Source organism: Hyla sarda, chromosome 4 (genome assembly GCF_029499605.1).
Source record: "Hyla sarda isolate aHylSar1 chromosome 4, aHylSar1.hap1, whole genome shotgun sequence".
Classification (NCBI taxonomy): domain Eukaryota; kingdom Metazoa; phylum Chordata; class Amphibia; order Anura; family Hylidae; genus Hyla; species Hyla sarda.
The window spans coordinates 13791881-13818426 of NC_079192.1; the positions used below are offsets into that span (position 1 = coordinate 13791881).

The following is a 26546-nucleotide window of genomic DNA, read 5'->3' on the forward strand; positions in this document are numbered from 1 at the left end:
AACTAGCTTGCCCCCTGACTGGTGAGCAGTTAAGGGGTTAAGAAATGTACAGGCAAGGTTTTTAGCCCCCTCCCCCGTCTGTAAAAACTTGTTGGTAACTATAGTGGTATGTCCCATGGGTGGGGGGGAAGGAGTGCACCAATCAGGGGTTTAATAGTTTCCCGGGCTTTCAGGGGCCCTCCCCTGGGTATTTATAGCTGTGGTGCCTCCCTTCCCCCCTCAATCTGCCCAGGACCCGGAGTTTTGACTGCTGGCTGGTATGTGTCTTCCCCTTATTTATGGCCTGGATGGAGCAGGAGGGTGAGGGCTGGCATGCTCGCTTGTGGCTGAGCTGTCCTCCCCTCCTGTTGCACCCTGGCTGTTGCACCCTGGCGTTGGGTTCGGGAGGCTGGCGGACCTCTCACAGTCCCGCTCTCCTTCCCCCTGTCCTGCCCGTTCCTTTTATCCCCTTCCCTGTCCCGTTCCGTTAATCTCCTGCCCGTTCCGTTAATCTCCTGCCCGTTCCGTTAATCTCCTGCCCGTTCCGTTAATCTCCTGTCCCTTCCTTTCATCCTTTTCTCTGCCCGTTCCTTCAGTCCTCTTACCTGGCCCTGAGCCCCCTTCCCATGCGTGCTCCTTTTGAGCGCGCTTTGCCTCTTTCCCCCGTTACAGTCCCCTCCGCTGCAGTGGCGGCCCCCTGGGTGGCTGCTGCTGTTTTTTTGCGGGCTTGCGCAAATGGACGTTTATTAACGTCCATTTGCGTGTCCCTAGCTATTATGCGCGATCACAAGTTGAGCGCGCATCATAGCCGCGGGGTCCCAGTTGCTATTAGCAACCAGGACCCATGCTAATGCCGGACATCGCCGATCGGGCAGATGTCCGGCATTACCTTTTTGGATGCGGCGATCAAAGTTGATCGCCGCATCTGAATGTGTGTATGGGAGTCCCGGCTGCTCAGTCGGGCTGATCGGGACCATCGCGATTAATCGCTATGTCCCGATCAGCTGGAACGCAGCAGGAGGGTCACTTACCTGCCTCCTGCGCGTCCGCTCGGGGATTGATTGCTCCAAGCCTGAAATTCAGGCTTGAGCAATCAATCACCGATGACCCAGATCATTGCCATGTTAACACATGGCAAGTGATCTGTGTTAGGTACTGTGTGTGCAGTGTTGTGGCTCCCTATGGGAGCTATAGCATTGCACACACACACACAAAAAAAAAAAAAAAAAAATAAAATAAAATTATGAAGATCAATTTAACCCTTGCCATTAAACGTTGGATCACTACTCCCCCCCCCCCCCCCCCCCCCGTACATAAAAAATAAATAAAAAATAAATAAAAAAATTATAAAAAAATGAATAAATAAATAAATTACTAAATGACTGAATAAATAAAATAAAATGATTAAATAAAATATAAATATCTGTATTACATCAAGCATATACACCTATACGGTATCGCTGCTTGCGTACATGTCCGTACTATTTAAATATATCTTCGATTGCAGTACTCCTTCAATGGCGTACGCGCCAAAAAATAAATAAATAAATAAATAAATAAATAAAAATTCATGAATAAATAAATGAATTAAAAAAAAAAAAAAAAAATGGATAAATAAATAAATACATAAATAAAAAATTATAAATAATAAATTACAATGATATGAAAAAGTACAAACTATATAGATTTCAATGCACATACGCATGTGGTATCAAAGGCCACGTGCGTCAATGTCCGAACTATCAAGTTATACATCCTCATTTGATTGCATGGTTTGCGGTGTAAGCGCAAATTAATAATTACATATATATATTCTACAGTTCCATATAGCGTATTTTGGTCGCTTTTTATACATAAAAAAAAAAAAAAAAAAAAAAATTATCACAACTCTAATTGACACGACAATGGTACCGCTGTAAACTTCAGATCACGGCGCATGGTTCTTGCAGCCACTGCACCCCAAACCCTCCATCACCTCTCCTCTGCTGCTGGTTTCCCGGCGCCATTCCGGGCGGCGGCAGAGTACCCGCAACCAGGTGGTCTCCAGCGTGCCTTGTCCCGCGCCTGCGGTGGTGAAGTGGTTCCTCCATCTTTTGTGCCTTCTCCATCTTCTGGACTTAGTGAGCGTTCTGTTGCGGGGGGCAGTGGTGGCTCTATTTTCGTGCCTGCTCTTGGGGTTTTGGCAGGCCAGTTGTCTTCAGCTGGCTAGGCTGGGTCGGTGCCCTCTCCTTCCCTGGTTAGTGTGCTTATGGCTGTTCAGGGTAGTATCCGCCTTTTGTTCCTGTGTGTTTGGTGGGTTTGGGTCTCGGATATAGGTGTATGTCTATGTTGGTCTCTGGTTGTGAGTTGGGTACGTCTCTTCTTGACGGGGTGCTTTGGTGTGGCTGGATGACCGGGTTTTGTGGACTTAGCTCCTGAGGCTTGTTCCTTATCCTGAATCGGTGGCACCCAGTTACGGTTTTGTTTCTTTTGGTTTTCTCCCCCCTTGGTTGGGTGTTTCTCTCCGTCACTAGTTGTAGTCCCTCTCCGCTGCTCTGTTTGTCCTAGTGTATTGTCTGATGTTTTCTCCTGTTTTGCTCCCGATCTCTGGTAGGCATGGGACTCCTGTATGTCGTGCTGGGTGCTTTAGCTGATGTGGCGGTGGGTAGGTTTTGCTTGGGTTTCAGTTTGTCTTTCCTTGTGGGTTCTTCTGTTTGTGGTGGTTTTTCCAGAGGGGGATTCTCCTGTGCTCTACGCTTGTTGGGGTGTGGTTTGTTGTAGTCTTCCGCATGCCGTGTGGCGTTGGTCTGCAGTTTTCCTGTGTACGGGGAGTGTTTGCATGTTCTCTGTTTTGGTTTCCTCGGGGCTCGCTAGGTGCCCCTGTTCCGGTCCTTGCTGGTTTACTGTATGTTCCGCATGGATTATGGTTCTGGGCGGAGTTTTTTCCTGCAGGTTGTCTCTGGCCACCGAGGGTGTCTGGTATTTGTGCCCCCGCATATGTGCCCCTGGTACGCTATTGGCTGACATTTCGGTTGGTTGGGGTTTTTTCAGGAGTTGGGCAGTGGACTGGCCTGCTTTCAGTTCCCCATTGCAGCGCACGGGGAGCTCGCTCTGTTCTCTGTTGTGGCTGGTTGGGTCGGTTGTTGGTGTGGTGTTTGGTTTTCCAGTGGTGCTGCGGTGGGTTTCTGCCATGCTTGGGGTTTTGTTTGAGCTTTTCCCTTGGTGTTGGTTGTGGGACTTTGGGTGCTTGCTTCGGCAGCTCATGTTTTAGACTTGTAACGTTACTGTGTGGGTTGGCATGGCCCCTGTGCTTGGTTGCGCGCTACTTTTGTGATGCTTTTCTTCTTTTCTGGTGTGTGATTTGAGTGATCAGGGGGCGTGTTTTCTTCCTGTGCTCTGCCTGTTGCATCTAGTGCTTCGCTGTTTGGAGTTACGATTTCTTTCAGGGCTACGCTCCCTGGGGTCGGTATTGGGTGTTGACGTTTTGTCCCGTTTTCTCTGGCTGTAGTTCCGGAGGTTTGCTTGTGCGGCCGGCCCGTGGGTCCTTGGGGAGAGTGGTGTAATTCTTGGTCCGCTTTGGTGGCTCCTGCGGTTTGGTCGCACTCACGGTACGGCGCTTGCGAGTGGTTAGTGTTGGTGTGGAGGCAGGGATGTCTACAGTCGAGGAGGGTCCCGGAGGTTCCAGAGGGTCTGTGGACGGCGGATAAAAACTTAAAAAAAATAAAAAAATTAAAAATTTTGGTTTCCATACCTGGAATGCCCCTTGATGTAACCTTATAAGGCTCTGATGTTTGATTTACTGTTTCGTTTTAATAGGATGTGATCTGCTGTGTCACCTCTCCTAGGAGTTTCGAGATTTGGGCAGTGTTCTCAGTGTATCCAAATAACATTCTGAGTATGTGATGCTGGGATCTTCACCTGTTAATGTGAATCACCTATAAAAAAAAAAAAATAAATAAATAAATAAATAAATAAAAAAATAAAAAAATTTAAAAAATAAAAAAGTTGGTTGGCTTTCCCGCTGTGCTGCGATCCAGTGGGGTGCGGTTGGCGCACGGCACATGGCAGGGGGTGATTTTCTTTCTGCTTTGCAGGTGGTGTATACCTAGGGGCTGGGCCCACGAGTGGGTGGCCTTGCTGTCGGCGACCGGTTTTTTCCTATCATTTTTGGGTCGCTTGGTGGCGGCTGCGGGTCGGGTTTTTGGTTTTCGTTTTGCGTAATTTTTCTGATCCGAGATTTTGCGCTAGCTTTTTTCAGGGCTATGTGGTTGGGGCACTTTTTCTTTCTCCTCGTCTCCTTCCATGGGACTTGGGTGTCCGTGTTTTTGGGTGCCTATTTTTTGCGTTTCATGGAAAAAGTTTAAAATAAAAAAAAAAAAAAAAAAAAAAAAAGGCCCGTCGGTCCGAGACTGTTTAGGCGATCCGGGAGACGCAGCTCGTGCTCCATGACTGTTTTGTGAGTTCGGGGTTTGCTCTCTTTTTGTATCGGGGCCGGCGGAGGTGGATGGGGTTTCCGGAGAGGGTAGCGCTGCACGTGGGGCGCGGGCGTTCTGCATGTTATGTTGCTATTTTCGCCCAGTTTGATCTTTCCCATGTGTGTTTTTGTTTTAAGAGCGGCTTTCCGCAAGGTGGTGCGAGTGCTGCAGCACTCTTCGGTGTATGGGCGAGTCTGAGAGAGAAGTTCACACGGGTTATTTAAAATTAAAAATGAAAAAAAATTAAAAAAATTAAAAATAAAAAAAATGGTCCTGGTGGCAGGTACCTCGGATTTCCTGGAGAGGAAATGTGTTGAGCGGATTTCCTGGAGAGGAAATGTGTTGAGCGGGTTTCCTGGAGAGGAAATGTGTTGAGCGGATTTCCTGGAGAGGAAATGTGTTGGGCGGATTTCCTGGAGAGGAAATGTGTTGAGCGGATTTCCTGGAGAGGAAATGTGTTGGGCGGATTTCCTGGAGAGGAAATGTTTTGGGTGTGCCGGGGGGCTGAGGTGGCCCCAGGTGTTGGCTATCCAGTTTCTCTTGGGTGGGGGTCGGAGCCCAGTGTAGGGCTAACTGGTCTCCTCCGTGGCGGTAAGAAGACGGTGAAAGCGGGGTCAACCCGGGGTAGACCTCCACACAGGACAGTGTGGCAGCACCTCTCGGGTTGGTAAAAAGCCAATCGGTGTCTTTGTTACAGTTAAATTGTTATTTATATAAGTAATTTTATAAATAAAGCTGTGGCCGATTCCCACCCACGGAAAAGTTAAATTGTTGTTGTATCAGTTATTATTTAATTAATTATTGTAATAAGGGGGAGGGGTAGTTATAGCCTGCTAGGAGCTAATTGTGTCTCAGCAGTCTGGAGGGGCAAGCTGTGCATAACTAGCTTGCCCCCTGACTGGTGAGCAGTTAAGGGGTTAAGAAATGTACAGGCAAGGTTTTTAGCCCCCTCCCCCGTCTGTAAAAACTTGTTGGTAACTATAGTGGTATGTCCCATGGGTGGGGGGGAAGGAGTGCACCAATCAGGGGTTTAATAGTTTCCCGGGCTTTCAGGGGCCCTCCCCTGGGTATTTATAGCTGTGGTGCCTCCCTTCCCCCCTCAATCTGCCCAGGACCCGGAGTTTTGCCCTCCCTCCCTCCCTTTTTTGTATCTCTGTTTATTGTAAGTCACAGCTTGGCGGTAAGAAGACGGTGAAAGCGGGGTCAACCCGGGGTAGACCTCCACACAGGACAGTGTGGCAGCACCTCTCGGGTTGGTAAGAAGCCAATCGGTGTCTTTGTTACAGTTAAATTGTTATTTATATAAGTAATTTTATAAATAAAGCTGTGGCCGATTCCCACCCACGGAAAAGTTAAATTGTTGTTGTATCAGTTATTATTTAATTAATTATTGTAATAAGGGGGAGGGGTAGTTATAGCCTGCTAGGAGCTAATTGTGTCTCAGCAGTCATAAAAAAATTAAGAGTTTTTAAAAAGTCCCATCTAAACCAAAATGGTACCAAAAAAACTACAGATCACAGCGTCAAAAATAAATGATGCCTCAAACAACCCCCTAGATAGATAAATAAATAATAAATAAATACATTAATAAGGAGATTTTAAAGCATACATATTTTGTGTAAAAATAAAATAAATAAATAAAAATAAAAAAATTTATAAAAATAAATTGACAAAAGTAAAAAATGTTCAGCGTACAAACAAACCCCCACCCAAAAAAAGACAAAACAAAACAAAAAAATGCAAAAATAAAGATTGGCTGTGTCATTAAGGGGTTAAACAATGGTGTTGGGGCGGATGTATGTGTCCTAGTAGTTGTGGTTTTCTATAGCTTTGGCTTGTATAACATTACACGTGCACCGCAGCGTTCTGGGCCGTCACTTATGGTCTTTCTATATAATGTACATATGTGGGCTCCCATGTAATGTGCAGACGTGCACCGTAACCACTTCCTCTCTGAGCGCTCCTCTGCGCAGACAGGAGGGCATGGAGCGGCGAGCCCCGGCTGCTCCCACCTCATATTCCTGGCACCAGATCAGGTGACTCATTGCTCCAGTTGCTCTGGAAACAAAACAAAATAACAACAAAACCCTGTAGAAGAAAGTGATGAATGTCTGTGCTTATGTGTCGCCCCCTCCTATGACTGTTCTCTAGGCCTCTTACAGGGTTAATCGCAGCATTAGACTGTGTCACCTGTACCCCAGATAGGGGAGAAGTGTCCGATTGTTTTATCTAACTGCTGGGACCCCCCACAGACTACCTGTGGATCAAAGTAACCTGATCCTCCATTTTCTTCTGCACACTGATTCAGATCTGATCAATGCCGATACCCATCCCCGCCCTGATACTTCTCCTCCCCCTGATAATTCTCCTCCCCCTGATACTTCTCCTCCCCCTGATACTTCTCCTCCCCCTGATACTTCTCCTCCCCCTGATACTTCTCCTCCCCCTGATACTTCTCCTCCCCCTGATACTTCTCCTCCCCCTGATACCACTCCTCGCCTTGATACCTCTCCCTGATACCACTCCTCGCCCTGATACCACTCCTCGCCCTGATACTTCTCCTCACTTTGATACTTCTCCTCGCCCTGATACTTCTCCTCGCCCTGATACTTCTCCTCGCCCTGATTCTTCTCCTCGCCCTGATTCTTCTCCTCACCCTGATTCTTCTCCTCGCCCTGATTCTTCTCCTCGCCCTGATTCTTCTCCTCGCCCTGATTCTTCTCCTCGCCCTGATTCTTCTCCTCGCCCTGATTCTTCTCCTCGCCCTGATTCTTCTCCTCGCCCTGATTCTTCTCCTCGCCCTGATTCTTCTCCTCGCCCTGATTCTTCTCCTCGCCCTGATTCTTCTCCTCGCCCTGATTCTTCTCCTCGCCCTGATTCTTCTCCTCGCCCTGATTCTTCTCCTCGCCCTGATTCTTCTCCTCGCCCTGATTCTTCGCCTCGCCCTGATTCTTCGCCTCGCCCTGATTCTTCGCCTCGCCCTGATTCTTCTCCTCGCCCTGATTCTTCTCCTCGCCCTGATTCTTCTCCTCGCCCTGATTCCTCTCCTCGCCCTGATTCCTCTCCTCGCCCTGATTCCTCTCCTCGCCCTGATTCCTCTCCTCGCCCTGATTCCTCTCCTCGCCCTGATTCCTCTCCTCGCCCTGATTCCTCTCCTCGCCCTGATTCCTCTCCTCGCCCTGATTCCACTCCTCGATCCTGATTCCACTCCTCGATCCTGATTCCACTCCTCGATCCTGATTCCACTCCTCGATCCTGATACCACTCCTCGATCCTGATACCACTCCTCGATCCTGATACCACTCCTCGATCCTGATACCACTCCTCGATCCTGATACCACTCCTCGATCCTGATACCACTCCTCGATCCTGATACCACTCCTCGATCCTGATACCACTCCTCGATCCTGATACCACTCCTCGATCCTGATACCACTCCTCGATCCTGATACCACTCCTCGATCCTGATACCACTCCTCGATCCTGATACCACTCCTCGATCCTGATACCACTCCTCGATCCTGATACCACTCCTCGATCCTGATACCACTCCTCGATCCTGATACCACTCCTCGATCCTGATACCACTCCTCGATCCTGATACCACTCCTCGATCCTGATGCCTTCTCTTTGCCCTGATAATACCTCTTCGCTCCTTGCTCTGATGCCTCTATGCTCCTCGTCCTGATACCTCTCCACTCTTTGATACCTCTCTGTGCCCTGATACCACTCTGCTCCATGTCCTGATACCTCTCCACGCCAAAATACCGCTTGCGCCCTGATTGATAAGAGCTCATAGTAGGGGAGATTTATCAAAACCAGTGCATAGGAAGATTGGTGCAGTTGCCCATAGCAACCAATCAGATCGCTTCTTTCATTTTTAAAGAGGCCTGGGAAAAATGAAAGAAGTGATCTGATTGGCTGCTATGGGCAACTGCACCGCTCTTCCTATGCACTCTTCCCCCCAAATGTTGTCGTCATTCATTGGTGGATGTGACCTAGATTGGGGGTTTGGGGTGACCTCCCTCTATAATCTCCTTCTTCTCTCTTTTTAGAACCAGTTTTTCATCAGTTCTACAGATGGGAAGACAACCCAGAACCTGATCTCAGACGTCATCGTACAACGAATAATCTGGGCTCACCGGTGAGGACAATGTGTTCTGTAACCTAATGGTTTAGATCAATAAGCCTGGGGATCTGCTAAGCATGGTGGGATATGTAGTGGACAATGACACATCAACACTTGGGGTACAATATGACGACACTTGGGGTACAGGATAATAACACTTGGGGTACAGGATGGTGACACTTAGGGGTACAGGATGGTGACACTTGGGGGTACAGGATGGTGACACTTGGGGGTACAGGATGGTGACACTTGGGGGTACAGGATGGTGACACTTGGGGGTACAGGATGGTGACACTTGGGGGTACAGGATGGCGACACTTGGGGTACAGGATGATGACACACTGTAGGATCAGGTAAGTTCTCGGGGATGGATATCTTCTCACAGCTTTGTGCCCCTCTTGAGTAACATTTCTGACTTTAATTACAGGGAGGGGAAGAAGTTCCGCGTCTTCATTGTGATTCCTCTGTTGCCCGGCTTCGAGGGAAATATAGAGCTGGGAGGTGGAAACTCCATTCAGGCCATACTGCACTTTACATTCAGGTACCTCCATGGTCAGCAGACCATCAGATGATCCAGAGGAGGTGGTCAGTAGTGTTGGAGATGAGGGCAGGTTTTATGGGGGTTCTATGATATTCCTATAATCAGGATGTTTGTACAGGCGGAATCATTTTTTTGTCAGTGCCCCGGGGTGTCTTCTCTTTATTATCCTTTATTGTGAGATGACTGGAGAAGGTGAAGTGAGGGAACCATAACCCGCTCATCTGATCCATCTGACCCAACCTCAGTATAGAACTGGTGTAATTGGTTTATAAGCCCAGAACCTTCTCAATTCTAATATTAGGCCAGACCATTAGTAGATCCAGAGTACCTGCTAATCTGGCCTCAGTCTGAAACGGCCCCACATCTTAGTTTAGTCTAGAAATCTCACACATCTGACCTCATATTAGAGCTCCTGCTATTCTGACCTCAGTCTAGATCTTCCCCTGATTCTAACTCAGTCTAGAACACCCAATTGGTCTGACATCAGTCTAGAACACCCACTGATCTGACCACAGTCTAGACCACCCACAGATCTGAACACAGTCTAGACCACCCACGGATCTGACCACAGTCTAGACCACCCACTAATCTGACCTCAGTCTAGAACACCCAATTGGCCTGACATCAGTCTAGAACACCCATTGATCTGACCTCAGTCTAGTCCACCCACTGATCTGACCTCAGTCTTGACCACCCACTGATCTGACCTCAGTCTTGACCACCCACTGATCTGACCTCAGTCTAGACCACCCACTGATCTGACCTCAGTCTAGACCACCCTCTGATCTGACCTCAGTCTAGACCACCCACTGATCTGACCTCAGTCTAGACCACCCACTGATCTGACCTCAGTCTAGACCATCCGCTGATCTGCTGCAGTGATACCACCACTGAGAATTTTCATATTATGGTTGTACTGACACATTTCTATAGTTCCTTGACTCCATTTTCTTTTTTTGCAGTTCTATTTGCCGTGGAGATAATTCTATAATTTCTCGATTGAAGGAAGAAAGTAAGTGGGATGGAATGCTCCAGAGGAGGGGGCTATAATGCCCAAGAGGAGGGGGCTGGAATGCTCCAGAAGAGGAAGCTAAAATGCATCAGAGGAGGGGACTAGAATGCTCTAGAGGAGTGGGCTAGAATGCTTAAGAGGAGGGGCCTTGAATGCTCCATAGGAGGGGGCTAGAATGCTCCATAGGAGGGGGCTAGGATGCTCCATAGGAGGGGGGCTAGGATGCTCCATAGGAGGGGGGCTAGGATGCTCCATAGGAGGGGGGCTAGGATGCTCCATAGGAGGGGGGCTAGGATGCTCCATAGGAGGGGGGCTAGGATGCTCCATAGGAGGGGGGCTAGGATGCTCCATAGGAGGGGGGCTAGGATGCTCCAGAGGAGGGGGGCTAGGATACTCCAGAGGAGGGAGGCTAGGATGCTCCAGAGGAAGGGGGGGCAAGGATGCTCCAGAGGAGGGGATGGCATGTCCCTAGGGGAGGGGTGTAGAATTGTGGTGTCCGGGGGCGGGGTCACCTTTTGCTATTCTGAACACTGTTCAGGTGGTGGTAGCCTCAAAGGTCTCCAGCTCTGTCTCGCATCTGTTTCTTTAAATGTAGAAAAATGGAAATTTATTTTTCTATGTCTTTATATATTTTCTGCATGCACCGAGCCTATACAAGTGTAAGGGGTTAACTTTCTTTACCCAAGATTCAATGCATTCTATAATATTTCACATGTCCAGCCCCCAGCCAATTAAGGGCTGAGGGCTGTCCTGTCTCCACCCCAGTCCCCAGGGACATGTTATTTAGTCAGGCCTTGGCCATAGAAGGAGGAACATTACCAAACTGCGGCTCTTGCACCCTTAGTGGGAGTTTGCCCTTCCAATAAAATTTCAAGGCAAGGCAACAAAGCTGCAACCTTTCTGGCGTGTTTCACCACATGGGTTGTACCATTGTAAGCAGTACCATTGGAGACAAGTGCAAAGCCAAAGGGATCCATTGCAAAAGAAGGACTAGGTTTAGGTATCCTCAGGACTAATGTCTGGAGACCCCCGTCTGAATGTCCTCAAAGATAGTGATGTCTCAGAGCAAGTGAGGGAGGGGATTATCAAGCACTATGACAGTGACAAGTTACTAGCTTTTTCTTAAAGGGGTACTCCGCTGCTCAGCGTTTGGAACAAACTGTTCGAAACGCTGGAACCGGCGCTGGGAGCTTGTAATGTCATACCCCCGCCACTCATGACATCACGCCCCACCCCCTCAATGCATGTCTATGGGAGGGGGCGTGACAGCCGTCACGCCCCCTCCCATAGACTTGCATTGAGGGGGCGGGGTGTGATGTCATGAGGGGCGGGGCTATGACATCACGAGCTCCCGGCGCCGGCTCCAGCGTTCGGAACAGTTTCCAAACTACTATAGTGCATACTAAGTACTGTATTCCAAGTCTCCATAAATCCTGTCTTTTGAGGTATTTATCCCCAGATCTATGATACGGATTGCTGTTTATTTGAAGTATTGGTTATAGGGAACTGTCATGTAAGTAGAGGGTTGTTACACTCCCCCCACCAGATACTACAACCCTCATCATATATCACTCATGACCCTACTTCTGGTGTCACAAACCTGACAACCTGCCAGCTAAGTATCCATGTTGACTCAATCCCACCAACAAATTACTCCAGATCCCAGTGAAATGGGATCACTCTACCCTTACGTTTACCCCACCTAAAACCTAACTTTTATTAGATATTTATAAAAAAAATATATATATATTTTTTTTTTTACACAAAAGCTCTTTAAAAATATCTATCGTCAGAGTATAAATATTGATGTGTGCCACAGGGCTGAATAGTGTATACCTCAATGGTGATTATAATTGTACACTATATTGCACAACCCTATCGGCCTCTTCTATTGTGTAAGCAAATTGGTAGCTGCAGTCCACCATTCTGCTTGGGGTACTCTGGTGTCACTAGACTTTAAAATATAAACACATCTAGCCCCCCTGACATGTTTCGCTCAGCCTAGCGTCTTCAGAGGTCTGGGCTTATGGCTCGCCATTAGCCCAGACCTCTGAAGATGCTCGGCTGAGTGAAACATGTCAGGGGGCTAGGGGGAGGAGCCACATACTATGTATATAATCGTCATTGAGGTTCTAGCGTGTAATAGTGTAGAATCAGAATGAGTCAGATGTTAGATTACCTTCCATCACAGACAGATGAGCCCGGTCTTTGTTTCCCCGCTCCTACGTGTGTCGTGACATAACCACCTGGGAGCATATTCTCCCCACAAGGGCCTATTGCTTTCCTAATGGTTCTGCTTGTACGGCATATACACCATGTTATCGGCCTCCTCTGAGTAGTATCTAGTAGCTGGTATTGGTTCCTCTCTCACTAGTCCTGCTTTCTCCTGGCAGTGGGTGACGCCTGGCGCCAGTACCTATCGGTGTGTGGTCTGAGGACACACGGGGAGATGCCGGACGGATCTCTGGTCACAGAACTCATTTACATACACAGCAAAATGCTCATTGTGGATGACCGGAAAGTGATCATAGGTAGGTCCTGCTGGAGAACCAGTGCCACGTGGATAACTCTGTCCAACCCTCTCCAGTATCTGATACCATCCTACATTGCACTGTATGACGATCTCCATTTCTCTTTCTTTGCGGAGGCTCGGCCAATATCAATGACAGGAGCATGCTGGGAAAGCGGGACAGTGAACTGGCCATCATAGTGGAAGACACAGAGTATGAGACGTCTTTGATGGACGGGCGGACGTACCAAGCCGGGAAATATGCACACAGCCTGCGCATGGATTGTTTTAAGTAAATATTCTATACCCTGCGCTTACAGTACATCCCACCAGTCTTCTCCATACTACTACTTCATCATCATCCCCTCGCATCATAGCAGCCGTGCTCATATTACTACTACACGGTCATATACTCCTGCCATAGATTCCCCTCATCTCTTCCTTATCCTACTATTACTTCTATGCCTCTACTACTACAATTACTACTACTTCTTCATTCCTACACGCCAAAGCAGCGTCTTCCTACTTCTACTTCATCACCCCCACATCCCATACCAGCTTCTCCCTATTACTCCTACACCCTCCCTACATCCCATACCAGCTTCTTCCTACTTCTCTTCCACCCTCCCTACATCCCATACCAGCTTCTTCCTACTTCTCTTCCACCCTCCCTACATCCCATACCAGCTTCTTCCTACTTCTCCTCCACCCTCCCCACATCCCATACCAGCTTCTTCCTACTTCTCCTCCACCCTCCCCACATCCCATACCAGCTTCTTTCTACTTCTCCTCCACCCTCCCCACATCCCATACCAGCTTCTTCCTACTTCTCCTCCACCCTCCCCACATCCCGTACCAGCTTCTTCCTACTTCTCTTCCACCCTCCCCACATCCCGTACCAGCTTCTTCCTACTCATCCTCCACCCTCCCTACATCCCATACCAGCTTCTTCCTACTTCTCCTCCACCCTCCCCACATCCCATACCAGCTTCTTCCTACTTCTCCTCCACCCCCCCCCACCATCCCATATCAGCTTCTTCCTATTACTCCTCCACCCTCCCTACATCCCATACCAGCTTCTTCCTACTTCTCCTCCACCCTCCCCACATCCCATAGCAGCTTCTTCCTACTTCTCCTCCACCCTCCCCACATCCCATACCAGCTTCTTCCTACTTCTCCTCCACCCTCCCCACATCCCGTACCAGCTTCTTCCTACTTCTCCTCCACCCTCCCCACCTCCCGTACCAGCTTCTTCCTACTTCTCCTCCACCCTCCCCACATCCCGTACCAGCTTCTTCCTACTTCTCCTCCACCCTCCCCACATCCCGTACCAGCTTCTTCCTACTTCTCCTCCACCCTCCCCACATCCCGTACCAGCTTCTTCCTACTTCTCCTCCACCCTCCCCACATCCCGTACCAGCTTCTTCCTACTTCTCCTCCACCCTCCCCACATCCCGTACCAGCTTCTTCCTACTCCTCCTCCACCCTCCCCACATGCCGTACCAGCTTCTTCCTACTCCTCCTCCACCCTCCCCACATCCCATACCAGCTCCTTCCTATTCTCCTCCACCCTCCCAACATCCCATACCAGCTTCTTCCTACTTCTCCTCCACCCTCCCCACATCCCATACCAGCTTCTTCCTATTCTCCTCCACCCTCCCCACATCCCATACCAGCTTCTTCCTACTTCTCCTCCACCCTCCCCACATCCCATACCAGTTTCTTCCTATTCTCCTCCACCTTCCCAACATCCCGTACCAGCTTCTTCCTACTCCTCCTCCACCCTCCCTACATCCCATACCATCTTCTTCCTATTACTCCTCCACCCTCCCCACATCCCATACCAGCTTCTGCCTACTTCTCCTACACCCTCCCCACATCCCATACCAGCTTCTTCCTACTTCTCCTCCACCCTCCCCACATCTCATACCAGCTTCTTCCTACTTCTCCTCCACCCTCCCCACATCCCATACCAGCTTCTTCCTACTTCTCCTCCACCCTCCCCACATTCCATACCAGCTTCTTCCTGTTCTCCTCCACCCTCCCCACATTCCATACCAGCTTCTTCCTACTCCTCCTCCACCCTCCCAACATCCCATACCAGCTTCTTCCTATTACTCCTACACCCTCCCCACATCCCATACCAGCTTCTTCCTATTACTTCTACACCCTCCCCACATCCCATACCAGCTTCTTCCTACTTCTCCTACACCCTCCCCACATCCCATACCAGCTTCTTCCTACTTCTCCTACACCCTCCCCACATCCCATACCAGCTTCTTCCTACTTCTCCTACACCCTCCCCACATCCCATACCAGCTTCTTCCTATTACTCCTCCACCCTCCCAACATCCCATACCAGCTTCTTCCTACTTCTCCTCCACCCTCCCCACATCCCATACCAGCTTCTTCCTACTTCTCCTCCACCCCCCCCCACATCCCATACCAGCTTCTTCCTACTACTCCTCCACCCTCCCCACATCCCATACAGCTTCTTCCTATTACTCCTACACCCTCCCCACGTCCCACACCAGCTTCTTCCTATTGCTTTCCCACTACCCCCCCCCCATCCCATACCAGCTTCTTCCTACTACTCCTCCACCCTCCTCATATCCCATACCAGCTTCTTCCTTATCCTTCTCCACCCTCATGTGATCCCTCTTTTTGTCCCTCTTCATCTCTCCTAGTACTATCCTCGGTGCACAGAAGCCGCCATGTCTGGATGTCTCTGATCCGATCTCTGATATCTTCTTTAATGAAGTTTGGACTCAGACGGCACTCAATAACACTGCACTTTATGACCAGGTACCAGTATTAGTAGTAGTGTACACCGCACTTTATATATGACCAGGTACCAGTATTAGTAGTCGTGTACACCGCACTTTATATATGACCAGGTACCAGTATAGTAGTCGTGTACACCGCACTTTATATGTGACCAGGTACCAGTATTAGGAGTCGTGTACACTGCACTTTATATGACCAGGTACCAGTATTAGTAGTCGTGTACACTGTACTTTATATGACCAGGTACCACTATTAGTAGTCGTGTACACTGTACTTTATATGACCAGGTACCAGTATTAGTAGTCGTGTACACTGCACTTTATATGACCAGGTACCGATATTAGTAGTCGTGTACACTGCACTTTATATGACCAGGTACCAATATTAGTAGTCGTGTACACTGCACTTTATATGGTCAGGTACCAGTATTTGTAGTCGTGTACACTGCACTTTATATGACCAGGTACCAGTATTAGTAGTCGTGTACACTGCACTTTATATGGTCAGGTACCAATATTAGTAGTCGTGTACACTGCACTCTATATGACCAGGTACCAGTATTAGTAGTCGTGTACACCGCACTTCATATGGCCAGGTACCAGTATTTGTAGTCGTGTACACCGCACTTTATATGGCCAGGTACCAGTATTAGTAGTCGTGTACACCACACGTTATATGACCAGGTACCAGTATTTGTAGTCGTGTACACTGCACTTTATATATGACCAGGTACCAGTATTAGTAGTCGTGTACACCACACGTTATATGACCAGGTACCAGTATTAGTAGTCGTGTACACTGCACTTTATATGACCAGGTACCAGTATTAGTAGTCGTGTACACTGCACTTTATATGACCAGGTACCAGTATTAGTAGTCGTGTACACCACACGTTATATGACCAGGTACCAGTATTAGTAGTCGTGTACACTGCACTTTATATGACCAGGTACCAGTATTAGTAGTCGTGTACACCGCACTTTATATATGACCAGGTACCAGTATTAGTAGTCGTGTACACTGCACTTTATATGACCAGGTACCAGTATTAGTAGTCGTGTACACTGCACTCTATATGACCAGGTACCAGTATTAGTAGTCGTGTACACCGCACTTTATATATGGCCAGGTACCAGTATTAGTAGTCGTGTACACCACACTTTATATATGACCAGGTACCAGTATTAGTAGTCGTGTACACTGCACTTTATATGACCAGGTACCAGTATTAGTAGTCGTGTACATTGCACTTTATATGACCAGGTACCAGTATTTGTAGTCGTGTACACTGCACTTTATATGGTCAGGTACCAGTATTAGTAGTCGTGTACACCGCACATTATATGGCCAGGTACCAGTATTTGTAGTCGTGTATAGTGCATTTTATATGGTCAGGTACCAGTATTAGTAGTCGTGTACACCGCACTTTATATGACCAGGTACCAGTATTAGTAGTCGTGTACACTGCACTTTATATGGCCAGGTACCAGTATTAGTAGTCGTGTACACTGCACTTTATATGGTCAGGTACCGGTATTAGTAGTCATGTACACTGCACTTTATATATGACCAGGTACCAGTATTAGGAGTCGTGTACACTGCACTTTATATATGACCAGGTACCAGTATTAGTAGTCGTGTACACTGCACTTTATATATGACCAGGTACCAGTATTAGTAGTCGTGTACACTGCACTTTATATATGACCAGGTACCAGTATTAGTAGTCGTGTACACTGCACTTTATATATGACCAGGTACCAGTATTAGGAGTCGTGTACACTACACTTTATATGACCAGGTACCAGTATTAGGAGTCGTGTACACTACACTTTATATGACCAGGTACCAGTATAGTAGTCGTGTACACCGCACTCTATATGACCAGGTACCAGTATTAGAAATCGTGTACACTGCACTTTATATGACCAGGTACCAGTATTAGTAGTCGTGTACACTGCACTCTATATGACCAGGTACCAGTATTAGTAGTCGTGTACACTGCACTATATATGACCAGGTACCAGTATTAGTAGTCGTGTACACTGCACTTTATATGGCCAGGTACCAGTATTAGGAGTCGTGTACACTGCACTTTATATGGCCAGGTACCAGTATTTGTAGTCGTGTACACTGCACTTTATATATGACCAGGTACCAGTATTAGTAGTCGTGTACACTGCACTTTATATGGCCAGGTACCAGTATTAGGAGCCGTGTACACTGCACTTTATATGACCAGGTACCAGTATTAGGAGCCGTGTACACTACACTTTATTTGACCAGGTACCAGTATTAGTAGTCGTGTACACTACACTTTATATGACCAGGTACCAGTATTAGGAGTCGTGTACACTGCACTCTATATGACCAGGTACCAGTATTAGTAGTCGTGTACACTACACTTTATATGACCAGGTACCAGTATTAGTAGTCGTGTACACTACACTTTATATGGTCAGGTACCAGTATTAGTAGTCGTGTACACTACACTTTATATGACCAGGTACCAGTATTAGTAGTCGTGTACACCGCACTTTATATGGCCAGGTACCAGTATTAGTAGTCGTGTACACTGCACTTTATATGGCCAGGTACCAGTATTAGGAGCCGTGTACCCTGCACTTTATATGACCAGGTACCAGTATTAGGAGTCGTGTACACTGCACTTTATATGTGACCAGGTACCAGTATTAGGAGTCGTGTACACTGCACTTTATATGACCAGGTACCAGTATTAGGAGTCGTGTACACTACACTTTATATGGTCAGGTACCAGTATTAGGAGCCGTGTACCCTGCACTTTATATGACCAGGTACCAGTATTAGGAGTCGTGTACACTGCACTTTATATATGACCAGGTACCAGTATTAGGAGTCGTGTACACTGCACTTTATATGACCAGGTACCAGTATTAGGAGTCGTGTACACTACACTTTATATGGTCAGGTACCAGTATTAATAGTCGTGTACACTGCACTTTATATGACCAGGTACCAGTATTAGGAGTCGTGTACACCGCACTTTATATATGACCAGGTACCAGTATTAGGAGTCGTGTACACTGCACTTTATATATGACCAGGTACCAGTATTAGTAGTCGTGTACACTGCACTTTATATATGACCAGGTACCAGTATTAGGAGCCGTGTACCCTGCACTTTATATGACCAGGTACCAGTATTAGGAGTCGTGTACACTACACTTTATATGACCAGGTACCAGTATTAGGAGTCGTGTACACTACACTTTATATGACCAGGTACCAGTATTAGGAGTCGTGTACACTACACTTTATATGACCAGGTACCAGTATTAGGAGTCGTGTACACTACACTTTATATGACCAGGTACCAGTATTAGGAGCCATGTACCCTGCACTTTATATATGACCAGGTACCAGTATTAGGAGTCGTGTACACTACACGGCGCCACTGTTGGAGGATCACATGGGACATTAGAGGGTTTAGCCTAAGAGTAAAAGTTCTTCCCACTAAACAGTATAATCTTGGGATAACTGTGTTGTCTCCTCCTTGGTTTACATGATTTCTCCAGTCACATCCAGAGCTGTATTCAGGTTGGTTGTTGTAGACAATCCTGATCTGTTTTCAACGTCTTTATCTTCTTGTCCTTTCTCCTACAAGGTGTTCCGCTGCCTCCCGACCAACGCTGTGCAGAGTCATCGCGTACGCCAGACTTACACCGCGGTCGCCAATCTGGCCAGCACTAACCCCAGCCTCTCCCGGGAGCTCCTGACCAGGGTGAAGGGGCATCTGGTTGAGTTCCCTCTCTACTTTCTTAGTGAGGAGAATCTTCTGCCTCCGCTCAACAGCAAAGAAGGAGTAATCCCAACCGAGGTCTGGACGTGACCCAACCGGAGAAGATCTCCACTGTTTTTATCATCTCAGACATTATTGCAAAAGATCTACAAGATTCTCAGATCTGTTGTTCATTGTGGGATAAAGATCATTTCTCATAGGACTGTGTTCCCCTCTGTGTCAGGAAAGGAAACCCCAGTGTCTGTGCTACAACCCCAACCAGTCTCTGCCTTGTATATGGGGGATCCCCGCACTGCATGTGAACAGTATCCAAAAGAGATCACACCTCAGTGATCAGAAGTTACCACTTTATATACGCACAGTACCCTAGAGATCACTGCTCTGTGTATGCACAGTGCCCTAGAGATCACTCCTCTTTATACACACAACCCTAGAGATCAATGCTCTGTATACGCACAGTACCCTAGAGACCAATGCTCTGTATACGCACAGTACCCTAGAGACCAATGCTCTGTATACGCACAGTACCCTAGAGATCAATGCTCTGTATACGCACAGTACCCTAGAGACCAATGCTCGGTATACGCACAGTACCCTAGAGATCAATGCTCTGTATACACACAACCCTAGAGATCAATGCTCTGTATACCCAAAACCCTAGAGATCACTCCTCTGTATACACACAACCCTAGAGATCAATGCTCTGTATACGCACAGTACCCTAGAGATCACTCCTCTGTCTACATACAGTGCCCTAGAGATCAATGCTCTGTATACGCACAGTACCCTAGAGATCATTCCTCTTTCTACATACAGTGCCCTAGAGATCAATGCTCTGTATACGCACAGTACCCTAGAGATCATTCCTCTTTCTACATACAGTGCCCACTGCTCTGTTTGCGCACAGTACCCCAGACATCACTCCTTTGTATACACACAGTACCCCAGAGATCACTGCTCTGTGTACGCACAGTACTCTAGAGATCACTCCTCTGTATACACAGAGAACTCTACAGGTCACTACTCTGTATACACACAGTACCCTAGAGATCACTCCTCTGTATACACAGTAATCAGAAGAAATTACATCTCTGTATATTAAATACCCCTAAGAGATTGCTTCTCTGTATACACAGTAACCAGATAGGGATACTTTGCATACAAAGCAAAGACCTCAAGAGATCACTCCTCTGTATACACAGTATGACCAAGTGATCCACTCCTCTGTATACAAAATACGCAGACGAGATTGCTCCTCCATAACGCAGTATACAGAGGAGATGGCTCCTCTGTAACATAGTACGCAGAAGAGATGGTTTCTCTGTTTGCACAGTAAGCATAAAAAAATTGCTCCTCTCTATGCTTGGGGACCAGAAGAGATCACTCCACTGCATACACGAAGACCAGAAGAGATCACTCCACTGCATACACGGAGACCAGAAGAGATCACTCCTCTGCATACACGGAGACCAGAAGAGATCACTCCACTGCATACACGGACACCAGAAGAGATAATTCCTCTGCTTGCACAGGGACCAGAAGAGATCACTCCACTGCATACACGGAGACCAGAAGAGATCACTCCTCTGCATACACGGAAACCAGAAGAGATCACTCCACTACATACACGGAGACCAGAAGAGATCATTTTACTGCATACACTGAGACCAGAAGAGATCATTCCTCTGCATGCACCGGGACTAGAAGAGATCACTCCTCTACATACAGAGTATTCTCATAAGACCACCACTGTATCCTGTACAGATTACTGCATATATAGATATATAATATAGTACCCAGAAGAGATCATACTTACTACCATAAGTATCCCCACAATACAGTATTTTCTATGTTTCCTCACCCCTTTCTCTTGACCTCTACCCTTTGGTATATATGGTGGACACTACACATCAGTCGTCATCTGTCTGGGGAGCAGGGCGGATGATTGGGGGTCATATGTGTTATAGGACTCCGGGCTCACATCGGACGCCCATCTTATGTCCACCCGCTCCATGTGGTAATACCCAGAAGTGACACCTCGGCTTCTTCTATGGGAACACAGTATAATGAAGGGTTCTGACTATGCATTCTCTATAGTACTACGTCTTCCATGTAGGGACCAGAGAGCTGTGCTATTATAGGGTTAACACTATTTATCGCTGTAATAACTGGAGACTGCACTACCAATAAACTCATTTTATTTTGTCTTCTACATTGTCTTCTGAGAGGTCATTGAGATCAGCAGCACAGAGTATCAGGAGACAAGTGTGTTGTCCTTGAGAGAAGTCAGGAGATAAGTGTGCGGTCCCTAGGACATTGTTTCTCTAACCTCCAGCACCCTGGTAGGGAAACACTGACCTGGGGTATTGGTCCAATGTAAAGGGCAATGATCTGATCAGTGTCACCCATATGGTTGGAATGAGTGGCTGTACCGCTCAGCCTCTGTTCCGCACCAGCAGGGGGCATGGTGATCCTGAGGGTCATGGTACCGTATGAAGCTGGCCGCGCATGTTACATTAAAGTTGGCCAAACCTGCTGTAAGGAGGCCTCATGACTCTCCATTAAAGGGGTATTTCGGCCCTAAGACGACATTTAAGATGTTTGACCGTGGGGGTCCCGCCCTTCTTTGTGGGCGTCCCGCTCACTCTTTGAGCTGCACAGCGCACTGCCAGCTCACAAACTGCCGGGTGCCGACCATGTGGCCAGAGTATCGTCACGTCACGACTCTGCCCCGTGTGACGTCTCCCCCCGCCCCCGCTATGCAAGTCTATGGAAGGGGGCGTGATGACCCCTTCCATAGACTTGCATAGCGGGGGTGGGGTGTGACGTTACGATACTCCAGTCCTGTGCTCGGCACCCGGCAGTTTGTTAGCTGGCAGCACGACGTGCAGCTCAGAGGTGGGTGCCGAATGCAAGATTGCAGCGGGACCCCCTGCGGTCAGACATCTTATCCCCTATGCTTTGGATAGGGGATAAGATGTCTTAGGGCCGGAGTACCCCTTTAATGCCTGACGTGGAGAGGAAAAGGGGTCAGGCATGCTGGATTTCAACATACCTGATACTGTTCTTGAGAAAGTAAGCCTCCATTCTGGCAGCTACTTACTTCCCCCTCCATGTTGAGAGTACATGTACCTGGGCCCCTGAGTTGTCCTGTGTTGTCTTGAGGTCATTGCCTTGTTGGACCTTCACCCCAGTCTGAGGTCCAGAGCACAAACTATGGCATGAAATGACCCAAGGAAGTGGAGGGGTGATCTAGGCCTCACCCCCCCCCCCCCCCCTTGGGTCAAACCAACTATAAGGTCAGATTGACTTGGGTCTAACCCCAATGACTATAGAAAAAAAATGATGCCCCCCCCCCCCCCCCGTTTCAGAATAAACCCTAATTTTTCCCATAATGGAACATTGTTTTCCCTTCAGAGTACCCCTTTAAGGGGTGAATGATTAATACAATGTTATCAAATCAACTGGGGCCAGAAAGTTATACAGATTTGTAAATGACTTCTATATAAAATAATCAATCTGCCCACTGCTGCCACCCCTGTCCATGTTAGGAACTGTCCAGAGCAGGTGAAAATCCCCAAACCAAACCTTTCCAGTTCTGGACAGTTCCTAACACAGACAGAGGTGGCAGCAGAGAGCACTGTGGTCAGACTGGAAAAACTACATGAAACCCTCCAGGACATACAGCAGCTGATAAGTACTGGAAGGATTGATTTATTTTACATAGAGGTCATTTACAAATCTGCATAAATTCCTGTCATTAGTTGATTTGAAAAAAAAAATTTCATAAATAATAAATAAATAAGTTTTCTGGAATGACTGGAAATGTGTTTTTTTTTCTTTCTCATTCTAAATTTTTAAATGTCTATAAATATGGAGCTAAGGAATCCATAACGGAATGAATATAAATGAGGTAATAGCGCACTAATCCCCAAAGGAACAAGTGATTACAGACACGGTCAGGCAGACCAAGACAACTGAGCTGAAAACGAAGATCTGTGACTAAAGGAAACTCCTATTAAAGAGGTACTCCGCTGCTTGACATGTTATCCCCTATCCAAAGAATAGGGGATAACATGTCTGATCACGGGGGTCTACCGCGGCACCGTGCCCGATGTCTGGTGATCAGTCACCATGCCCCTCCATTCATGTCTATGGGAGGAAGCGTGACGTCTGTGTACTATCCATCACGCCCCCTCCCATAAACATGAATAATTGGGACCGGAGGTGATGTCACAAACATGGAAGATCCAACCTGGAGATTAGGGGGGGGTTCCTCGTGACTGCCCCCCTTCACAATTTGGATAGGAGATAAAATGTCTAGGGGCGAACTACCCCTTTAAGACTCCAGGGGGGAAAATCTGGGGGTGGGGTTGCATTTCAATAAGAGGGTCCTGGAAAAGGGAGTGTATGGTTATTTCTTACCATTCCTTCAGCTTGAGGAGCTATATTGTTCTTTCACAAACTCTTTTATCCATTGAGTCTCAATCTGAATCGGTGTCTAATTTTGTTTCTCTATCCTGAGGGTCGATCACAGCTCATCTACACCTCAAGGTTCTCTTAAGCTGTGTCTTCACCGATCTGGTTTTATTCATCTATGGTTGTCTCCTACTTCTTCAACTCAAACAATAGTCCAGATTTACAATGGTTGTTGCACCAAAGGGGGAGTGACATGTGTGCAAAGGGGTGTGGTCTAAATTTCGATGTCATATCCACCTTTGCCTTAAACAAGCCAACCAATAGTTGGTCTAAACATTAACAAACTTGGACTAGACAGTCTACATCGGCACTAGATTTATCACTGGTGCCACACTTAATCATTGTAGCCATTTTTAAGAGTTACAGTCACTTAGCAAAACTTTTGACATGTCATAGAGAGACCTTAAAAGATCTGATCAAAACGTTAGAAGAAGTGGAAGAAGCAATCGGCTGAGCTCTTCTCCCCATGTTTTTTGGAGGGGACTCCATAGATTTACTATAGAACAATTGAATACACCAACTGCACAGATACAACTACCCAATATCTTAGGGGGAACACACATGGATACCCCTATATACTCTTAGGATATACAGTATTGGACAGTATAAGGTCTGCACAAACAGCAGTGGACTACAACACCTATGCTTGAAAAAGCTGTAAACTGACACAAGTAAAGAGCAAAACTGAAAAATGGGGCATCTCCAAGTCTATCGGTGGTATTCAATAGTGCTACAGTGCTAGTGGGCATACAGATCACTGACATGGCACTAACATGGGTACAAATGACAGGTATCCACAAGTTACACCAAGCGCTACAGATAAATTGCAAGTGTACAAAATAAAAGGGCTATACAAAAGCCAGCTTAGTGCAATAGGTCAGATACCCACATGTATATACGCAAAAAGTGCAGCCAGGAGACGTCCACCTCTACGACCGTTTCGGACAGAAGTCCTTCTTCTGGAAGTGACTCTCTCATGGTGGGGGTAAGTAGTAGTGACCAATCAACAAGTTCATACATCATTTGTTCACAATATTCAGCTGCATACCTGGTTGATCCTGGAACAAACTGTGCTCCGGCTCCGTAATCAAGCTGGGCCCAGTGGCGCGGTCACATGACTCCCCGGTGCATAGCGTATACTATAGAATAAGCTGAATGCTTCACCCAGCACTGTTTACAGGGTGTCTCAACACAAAGACCCCAATCAGTCTTTATGACTTGGTTAAATTATTTTTTTTTTTTATGAACGTTACTCTTTAAAGTTGGTGGAGGCCAAGGGGAAAATGTTCCCGCCCCTGGAATACGGACCACTAGACATATTATAGTAGCCATGTATAGAGAGGTTGTCTCACCTGCTCATGGCCCTTTACTGAAATCTACACAGTGATAGAGACTGCTCGTCCAGGGACCCACCTAGACTTTCTGGAATATTTTCCTCATGATTCCACTTTAGGTATTTTTACCTAGAGGACTGTCTCACACAGACTTCCCACCTATAACATCAATTGTTGTTTCGTCTGTAAGTTATATTTGTCTTGTGTTTGTCCACCATTTTTAATCTCTGGGGTTGTCTTAAACCACAGTTTGTCTTAACTTCTGCTTCAGCATAACAATTATCTCCAGGAATTTAGAGTCATCTGAAATGGACTCTCCCAGCCTAGGGTCCGTTTACTCTATATTACTATGGTCATGCTTCTTTTCACATTCCCTTTATGCCAAGCTACCCCCGGATTGATGTGTAAAGCCCAAAAAAGCCATTAACTTTTTGCTAAAAACATAGGCTTGCGCAATAGGTTCCCTCCCTAAGTTTCCTTTGCTTTCCACACCCTTAAAGATTGACCATATTTAACAATGACACCTCTGATGTCCTGGTTCCTCAAGGTGTAGATTAAAGGGTTAATCAATGGAGTCACCAGTGTGTATAGGACAGAAAGGTTTTTTTCTCACATTTATGGAATTCTCTCCTGGTTGAAAGATATAAATGGAAGACAATGTCCCGTAGTACATGCACACGATGATCAGGTGGGAGCTGCAGGTGGAGAAGGCTTTATGTCTTCCAGTGTTTGAGGGAATCTTGAGGATGGTCCGAATGATCAAAATGTAAGTGACTATGATAAGAATGAAGGGTGATAGAAGGACAGGAACCGTCTCAACAGCAATGACCAGCACTACAACCATCGTTCTGGAGCAGGACAATTGTAGAAGAGGAACAAAATCACAGTAGAAGTGGTTTATGGTGTTGAGGTCACAAAATTCTAACTTGTTTAAGAAAATATATACAAAAAATGTCAAGGTGAACCCCAACAACCAGCAGGAGGCGGCCAACTGAAGCTGATGAGTGAACGTCATGATGGTGGCATAGTGTAATGGTCGGCAGATGGCCACATATCTATCAAAGGACATGGCCGCCAACAGCAAGCATTGAGCAATGGTTGGAATGCACAAGATGTAGAACTGAGACAGACACTGGGTGACCGATACTTTTCCTCCCCCCACCAGTATCAGCCATAACATGTTGGGCACAATGTTACTGGTGAACAGGATTTCAGACAAGGACAAATGACAAAGGAAGAAGTACATGGGGGAGTGGAGGCTTTTGGTGACCCCAACTAAGACAATTACCAGGACATTTGATGTCAAAGTCATAAGGTAGATGATCAGAAACAGAATAAAAACTAAAACCTTGAGGCCGTGGAAGTCTCCAAATCCCAGGAGGAGAAATTCTGTGATTGTTGACTGATTTTTGATTTCCATTCCCTAGAGAGCAAAAGATCAGAGGGTATTAGGCCAAATACATAGCAATGACTCCAAGCGTAAGGGTTCAGCGTTTCAAGAGGCTGATGTTGTATGGAAACTGTTTAATGTTAAATCAGAC

The 26546-nt window shown here is 47.0% G+C and overlaps 2 protein-coding genes across 4 annotated transcripts in view; one reads left to right on the plus strand and one right to left on the minus strand.

Annotated features, from left to right (window-relative positions):
• The window catches only part of PLD2 (phospholipase D2), a 111021-nt gene extending 89617 nt beyond the window's left edge, over positions 1–21404 (plus strand). For all 3 annotated transcript variants that reach the window (XM_056570031.1, XM_056570030.1, XM_056570029.1), the window contains exons 19-25: positions 8489–8577; positions 8990–9103; positions 10066–10115; positions 12509–12646; positions 12763–12916; positions 15312–15429; positions 19058–21404. In XM_056570031.1, the coding sequence (XP_056426006.1) occupies positions 8489–8577; positions 8990–9103; positions 10066–10115; positions 12509–12646; positions 12763–12916; positions 15312–15429; positions 19058–19282 (888 nt within the window). In that variant the 3' untranslated portion in view covers positions 19283–21404. The remainder of the gene's footprint in view (positions 1–8488; positions 8578–8989; positions 9104–10065; positions 10116–12508; positions 12647–12762; positions 12917–15311; positions 15430–19057) is intronic.
• A 4163-nt stretch (positions 21405–25567) lies between these two features.
• Positions 25568–26317, minus strand: LOC130367255 (olfactory receptor 11L1-like). The gene has a single exon (XM_056569660.1). The coding sequence runs from the start codon at positions 26315–26317 to the stop codon at positions 25568–25570; it is 750 nt and encodes a 249-aa protein (XP_056425635.1).
• Between the last annotated feature and the right edge of the window lie 229 nt (positions 26318–26546).